Source organism: Anguilla rostrata, chromosome 7 (genome assembly GCF_018555375.3).
Source record: "Anguilla rostrata isolate EN2019 chromosome 7, ASM1855537v3, whole genome shotgun sequence".
Lineage (NCBI taxonomy): Eukaryota > Metazoa > Chordata > Actinopteri > Anguilliformes > Anguillidae > Anguilla > Anguilla rostrata.
Window position 1 is genome coordinate 680,422 of NC_057939.1, and position 7,500 is coordinate 687,921.

Below are 7,500 nucleotides of genomic sequence, written 5' to 3' on the forward strand. Positions count from 1 at the left end.
GTAACGCTCATTTGGACCACAGGGGCCTCAGCAGGGGCTCTTTCCAATCACTTATTTTATTCATCCTTGTCTCCTCTGACCTCAACTGATCGATCGAGGTCCACCATCTTTAAGGACATTCCGACTTGTGAAAGTGCTCCTTGGAGGAGCTAGGAGCAAGGAGGCTACCTTTGCGAAAGTATTTTTCTCAAAACGCGTGACAAATATACGATCAACCTGTGGATCCACCTCTGCCCATCTGCTATGTCTGTAATTGTAGTTTCAAACTGATGCTAGACTGAACAAGGAAATTTCATTTGCCTTGTTCAATTTCCTCAATTCCTCTGTCCTTGCATCTTTTTCTCGAGTCCTATCCTTGTATCCTCCATTATGTGAAACTAAAAAAGTGAGGAATGGATGCAAGGAGGTAAAATGAGTGATTGGAAAGGGCCCATGATTTTTTTAGTAGCTGACAACAGGTCCCATAAGTCCTGCAGAACCTGACTGCAGGTCCCAGACGTCCTACAGTACCTGACTGCAGGTCTCAGAAGTCCTGCAGTACCTGCCAACAGGTCCCAGAGTTCTTACAGTAACTGACTGGAGGTCCCAGAAGTCCTACAGTACCCGACTGCAGGTCCCAGAAGTCCTGCAGTACCTGACTACAGGTCCCAGAAGTCCTGCAGTACCTGATTGCAGGTCCCAGAAGTCCAACAGCACCTGACTGCAGGTCCCAGAAGTTCTCAGTACCTGACTGCAGGTCCCAGAAGTCCAACAGCTACCTGCCCGAAAAGTCCCAGAGTTCTTCAGTACTGACTCAGGTCCCAGAAGTCCTGCAGACCTGACAAGTCCCAGAGTCTGCAGTACCTGACTGCAGGTCCCAGAAGTCCTGCAGTACCTGACTGCAGGTCCCAGAAGTCCTGCAGTACCTGACTACAGGTCCCAGAAGTCCTGCAGTAACTTACCACAGGTCCCATAAGTCATGCAGTACCTGACTACAGGTCCCAGAAGTCCTGCAGTACCTGACTGCAGGTCCCAGAAGTCCTGCAGTACCTGACTACAGGTCCCAGAAGTCCTGCAGTACCTGACTACAGGTCCCAGAAGTCCTGCAGTACCTGACTACAGGTCCCAGAAGTCCTGCAGTACCTGACTGCAGGTCCCAGAAGTCCTGCAGTACCTGACTACAGGTCCCAGAAGTCCTGCAGTACCTGACTACAGGTTCCAGAAGTCCTGCAGTAACTGACTACAGGTCCCAGAAGTCCTGCAGTACCTGACTACAGGTCCCAGGTCCTGCCAGTGCACTAGCATCCTTCTGCAGAACGCTGAGCAGGTCAGAGGGAAGCATGCTTGGTGGAACCCTTACCAGGGGGAAATCATCCGGATCAATCCAGATGATACTGAGATCAGGGTTGTCTGTGTTTTCCTGAGCCACTTCCTTCAGAATCTCTAGAAATTCATAACCATCTGGGAGAGATCAGAGTTGAAAGGTCACAGGACATGTAGCAGTTGGCTTGGTCTTACCATTTAGACCTGAAAACAACGACAAAGCTGCACTATCTGCAGCCAGACCCAAAGTAGGTATATTCATATTTATGTAGCAAAGTAAATATTTACTGAATGTATAAAACATAAGTTAAACGTACATATCTGATGTGTACTTTTTATTTTAATCAATTTATCAATTTATTGGGCTATATTTGGTTAAACATGAAATAAATGTTGATGTGCTAGATTTGATATAATAGATGCGATTAATATTGTGTTTGGCTGAACACGATAAAACTGAACTGAAGTCTTGTTTCCACATTGGCCAACTGCAGAAAATCAAGGTAAGGTCAAGGTCACATAAGGGCACAGGTGTGTGCAGATGTATTTCCTGCATTGCATTACCTGGGTCATCCTCCTCTGCAAAGGCAACAATGTGCTGTCCATCAATATCATCCTCCTGAGGGAGCATATAATATTTGAATTATTTTACAATTCCAGCATTAATTTGCATATTTATGATGGGTGATAGATATTGTAAATAAGTAGTACCTGTGATGGTAATATTGGTTAAAAAAAGGCTTATTTCTGTGGTGGTTAATAGATGCTAAATGATGGGTTGAGATTTGATATCTATGGTGGGTGCGGGTTGCTAAACTTACCCATGTCTCATACATGCTGTGAGGCTCCAGTTTCCTCAGAGTTGGTCTGAAATTAAACAAAATATGCTTTTGTTAAAATTCCAGACTGTATATTGTGCCAAAATGCAAAGCACAGTTTGCTCTGTTGTATTAGCCATGGGAATATTAGCCATCCCTTGCTCTGTAGCATTAGCTGTGGGAATATTAGGAATCTCCTGCTCAGTAGCATTAGCTGGGGGAATATTAGGAATCTCCTGCTCAGTAGCATTAGCCTTGGGAATATTAGGAATCTCCTGCTCAGTAGCATTAGCTGTGGGAATATTAGGAATCTCCAGCTCTGTAGCATTAGCTATGGGAATATTAGGAATCTCCTGCTCTGTAGCATTAGCTATGGGAATATTAGGAATCTCCTGCTCTGTAGCATTAGCTATGGGAATATTAGGAATCTCCTGCTCAGTAGCATTAGCCTTGGGAATATTAGGAATCTCCTGCTCTGTAACATTAGCTGTGGGAATACTAGGAAACTCCTGCTCTGGAGCATTAGCTGTGGAAATATTAGGAATCTCCTGCTCAGTAGCATTAGCTGTGGGAATATTAGGAATCTCCTGCTCTGTAGCATTAGCTGTGGGAATATTAGGAATCTCCTGCTCAGCAGCATTAGCTGTGGGACTATTAGGAATCTCCTGCTCAGTAGCATTAGCTGTGGGAATATTAGGAATCTCATGCTCTGTAGCATTAGCTGTGGGAATATTAGGAATCTCATGCTCTGTAGCATTAGCTGTGGGAATATTAGGAATCTCATGCTCTGTAGCATTAGCTGTGGGAATATTAGGAATCCATTGCTCTGTAGCATTAGCTGTGGGAATATTAGGAATCTCATGCTCTGTAGCATTAGCTGTGGAAATATTAGGAATCTCCTGCTCAGTAGCATTAGCTGTGGGAATATTAGGAATCTCATGCTCTGTAGCATTCGCTGTGGGAATATTAGGAATCTCATGCTCTGTAGCATTAGCTGTGGGAATATTAGGAATCTCCTGCTCTGGAGCATTAGCTGTGGAAATATTAGGAATCTCCTGCTCTGTAGCATTAGCTGTGGGAATATTAGGAATCTCCTGCTCTGTAGCATTAGCTGTGGGAATATTAGGAATCTCCTGCTCTGTAGCATTAGCTGAGGGAATATTAAGAATTTCCTGCTCTGTAGCGTTAGCCATGGGAATATTAGGAATCTGGGACTAACAGGTGAGCACATATCTAGGATGATTATGCAGAGATCCATATATTTCACAGCTCATCTGTGTGTCTCACAGCTCACCTGTGTGTCTCATAGCACACCTGTGTGTATCTCACAGCTCACCTGTGTGTGTCTCATAGCACACCTGTGTGTGTCTCACAGCTCACCTGTGTATCTCACAGGTCACCTGTGTGTGTCTCATAGCACACCTGTGTGTGTCTCTCAGCTCACCTGTGTATCTCACAGCTCACCTGTGTGTGTCATAGCACACCTGTGTGTGTCTCACAGCTCACCTGTGTGTGTCATAGCACACCTGTGTGTGTCTCTCAGCTCACCTGTGTATCTCACAGCTCACCTGTGTGTGTCTCACAGCACACCTGTGTGTGTCTCACGGTAAAGCCACACTATACGTGGCGACAGGCGGCCGTTGCCGCGCCGTGTCCCCACAATTGGCTGTTTGTGGGCGTGTCACCTATTTTTGACAGACAGTTGTGTTCGTTAAATGTTGACCGGGTTTAATATTGTGTTTCATATTCATTGTCCTGTCTGAATAAAAATCATTTTTGCAGTAACCTAGATCTGAAAGATGTTAGTCAGCTGCCTAGCTAGGCTGTTTAATGTCTAGCTAGTGAGTAACAACCAACAACAAAAACATTGTCTGGCTAATTAGCCAGATAATGCCTTAAAAGTTATATCTGGTTAGCTAGCTAGGTGGCTGGTAGAAACGAACAACTAGCAACTAATACATTAGGAAGATTTTTTTTCTCCACGCTAGTTCCTCTTATCAGTGTCTCTGTAGGAGATTTTATTAAGTTGGGAAGCCCGATACGGAAATTACGAGTTAAGTCCTCCATTGTGGAACGATAGAATGTGGAATTAAAATTAGAAAAAAATAGGGACAATTTACTTGACGGATCATTAGATCAAATCAGATTGGTTACCGTGACGCAGCGAGGGGGTCAAAGTTGAATTTTTGCCATCTCCCCCGCGGCCTCGCCGCCTCTCGCCGCGCCGCCGGCAATCCCAACATGCCTTGCGGGGTCTGGCCGCCACCCCTCATTCAAAATGTGTGTGTCTCATAGCACACCTGTGTGTGTCTCACAGCTCACCTGTGTATCTCACAGATCACCTGTGTGTCTCATAGCTCACCTGTCATGTTCTTCAATGAAATCAACCAGCTCAGCCTCAGTGTAGGGTCTTCCAGGGATTGCGACAGGTTCGTCCATGAAGGGCTCATAGAAGTCCACCTCATTGATCTTCAACTTTAACTTCTTAGCAATCTGGAGGTTAGGGGTCAAGTCAGAGTGAGGTCAGAGGTTAGAGTTAGTACGAGTGAGTATGGTGGCAACAGTACATTATGGAGGACATGTAAATCTTTATCACTATAAGAGAAGACTTGTTCTGCTGGTGATCTATTGCAGGTATATACATAGATGGACACCAACATAGGCTGAAGTACATGCCCCTGTCCTGTGACAGCAAAAGTGCCCTTTAGCTACAGCAACAAAAAAATGTACCACAGGTGCCCTATTATTTTAAGCATACACCCCCTAAATGGTGTGTGCATGGGTCATTGTTATTGTTCAACCTACCTGCAGTATGTGATTCAGTAATTCAGGGATTCTCTAATATTGTGATTCACTGACCCTGTGATACTCAGGTAGTGTGATTCACTGTGATTCTCTGATACTGTGAGACTCAGGTAGTGTGATTCACTGTGATTCTCTGATACTGTGATACTCAGGTAGTGTGATTCACTGTGATTCTCTGATACTGTGATACTCAGGTAGTGTGATTCACTGTGATTCTCTGACTCTCTGCTGCCGTACCTTGGAGTCGAAAGTGACGAAGAACTTAATGAAGGGGTGGAACTCCTCAGCTGCATCCTCAAACTCCACAAAGTCTGAAAACAGAAAGGTGAAGGGTCAAAGGTCAAAAACCACAGCAGACATGTGGAATCAATTGAGCTGTTACATTATCAGGGGAGTCAAAATTATTTCACTTCACTTGAGAACAAAAATATAGTAATGTTTTGCCAATTAATTTTTGCCATTTGGAATCCTTGTTGAAGTGCATTGAGACATCACAGAGATCAGACTGGTCGAATTCATCATGCCCTAGGACATCAGGCTATAATAAAATCAAAATGGAAATTTTGACTGAGTTGGGTTTGGGGTTGGAATGGGTTAGGTTTGGGATTGGAATGGGTAAGTAGGATGGGTATGGGATGGGATCAGGATCTGTACGTACAAGGAGACTTCTCGCTCTTAAAGTAGCCGACCAGTTTGATGTCTTCATCAAGATTATGGAACCCTTTCAGTTCTCTTTCATTATCAATAATCTCCACTGGGTCTTCAATTACCTGAGAGAGAGGGATTAGAGGTTAATAAAACTCTTATAAACATCCATGAAACAGCTAAGCTATTTAGGCACCTGAGGCAATCCCTGAACCAACAGCAGTCTTGGTCAGGGTGAAGTGTTGAGTGCAGAGTGATCAGTCTTGGTCAGGGTGAAGTGTTGAGTGCAGAGTGATCAGTCTCAGTCAGGGTGAAGTGTTGAGTGCAGAGTGATCAGTCTCATCAGGGTGAAGTGTTGAGTGCAGAGTGATCAGTCTCAGTCAGGGTGAAGTGTTGAGTGCAGTGTGATCAGTCTTGGTCAGGGTGAAGTGTTGAGTGCAGAGTGATCAGTGTCAGTCAGGGTGAAGTGTTGAGTGCAGAGTGATCAGTCTCAGTCAGGGTGAAGTGTTGAGTGCAGAGTGATCAGTCTCATCAGGGTGAAGTGTTGAGTGCAGAGTGATCAGTGTCAGTCAGGGTGAAGTGTTGAGTGCAGAGTGATCAGTGTCAGTCAGGGTGAAGTGTTGAGTGCAGAGTGATCAGTGTCAGTCAGGGTGAAGTGTTGAGTGCAGAGTGATCAGTGTCAGTCAGGGTGAAGTGTTGAGTGCAGATCATTGCTACTCACATCATAGAGGAACTCTACCAGGGTGTCAGCTGCCAGCTCGCCATCATACTCGATGATCTCATCGTCAGAGAAGATATAGATGCTCTCCACCTCATCCAGACCTGGGGGACACATACTCTGGGTGAGATACATAGGAGAAGCACTGTGTGTGTGTATGCATGTGTGTGTGTGTGTGTGTGTGTGTGTACAAGCCTCAAGTCTTTGTGTTTGTATGTGTATGAACAGTAGAAACAGACTAAGAAAACAGGTCATTTCTGTGAATGGAGAGTGCTACCCCAGAATGGCCATTAGATGGCAGCATTCTACAGCCGGGTCTGCAGAACCCCAGGAGGAGAAGGGAGGAAAGTTACCCAGTTTTCTGGCGACAACCTTGTCCTTCTTCTCATCAATGAGGCCAAAACCAATGTCTTCATCATCAAGGTCATCCAGGACCTGAGCAGCAAGCTGGAAGGGAGGGAGGGAGAGAGAGAGAGAGAGAGAGAGAGAGAGAGAGAGAGAGAGAGATGAATATTTACATCATTGTGGTTTAGGGTTGCCAACTTCATGTCATTTAAATCCAGGAGATTTGCTTAGTGTGCAAAATGCTTGTTCTGTGCTAATGCCCCTATTGCCCACAGACCCACACACACAGCACAGATGTACGAGGCATCAATAGAATGAGAGCGAGGCATTCATTTGAATCTTTACTTGTATTTGTAGTTGTATTAACACTACTTGTTTTGCCTTGTTTCTTGTTTGCATTGGCAATTCTACTATGCATATTTTCTGCCAATAAAGCTAATTGAATTGAACTGAGAGAGAGAGAGAGAGAGACAGAAAGAGAGAAATTGAAATTACAGAATGATAGTCTATTTTATTATAAACATAAAACTGTGAACAAGAAAAGCTATCAACTTCAGTGACAGTGATGAGCGTGTCTGTGTGCTGTAGCGCTTCGGATTGGCTCAAATCGACTCACCCATCAGCCAACTAGATACTGATAACTGAAAGCGTTTTGTGGAGCACAGGACTCCAGTGGCTCAATCAAAATAAGACATCCGAACCAAAATGTATTTTCTTAGAACTTTTATTCTATAAAAGCAAAAAAAATAAATAAATCCCCCGAGTTGAATTCATTGCATTCTGGGAGTCTCCTGGCCAATTCTTGGCAGTTGGCAACCCGATTGTTGTTGTGTTCCTCTAAAAGTCAGTGCAGTTCAACCACTGATT

General features: G+C 44.5%; 1 protein-coding gene across 2 annotated transcripts in view; it reads right to left on the reverse strand.

Annotated features, from left to right (window-relative positions):
- The window catches only part of LOC135258703 (calsequestrin-1-like), a 22,960-nt gene that overhangs the window by 2,446 nt on the left and 13,014 nt on the right, over window positions 1-7,500 (reverse strand). For both annotated transcript variants that reach the window (XM_064342203.1, XM_064342204.1), the window contains 8 exons: window positions 6,642-6,735; window positions 6,292-6,392; window positions 5,584-5,695; window positions 5,163-5,236; window positions 4,483-4,613; window positions 2,124-2,169; window positions 1,867-1,921; window positions 1,340-1,440 (listed from right to left, as the gene is read on the reverse strand). In XM_064342203.1, the coding sequence (XP_064198273.1) occupies window positions 1,340-1,440; window positions 1,867-1,921; window positions 2,124-2,169; window positions 4,483-4,613; window positions 5,163-5,236; window positions 5,584-5,695; window positions 6,292-6,392; window positions 6,642-6,735 (714 nt within the window). The remainder of the gene's footprint in view (window positions 1-1,339; window positions 1,441-1,866; window positions 1,922-2,123; window positions 2,170-4,482; window positions 4,614-5,162; window positions 5,237-5,583; window positions 5,696-6,291; window positions 6,393-6,641; window positions 6,736-7,500) is intronic.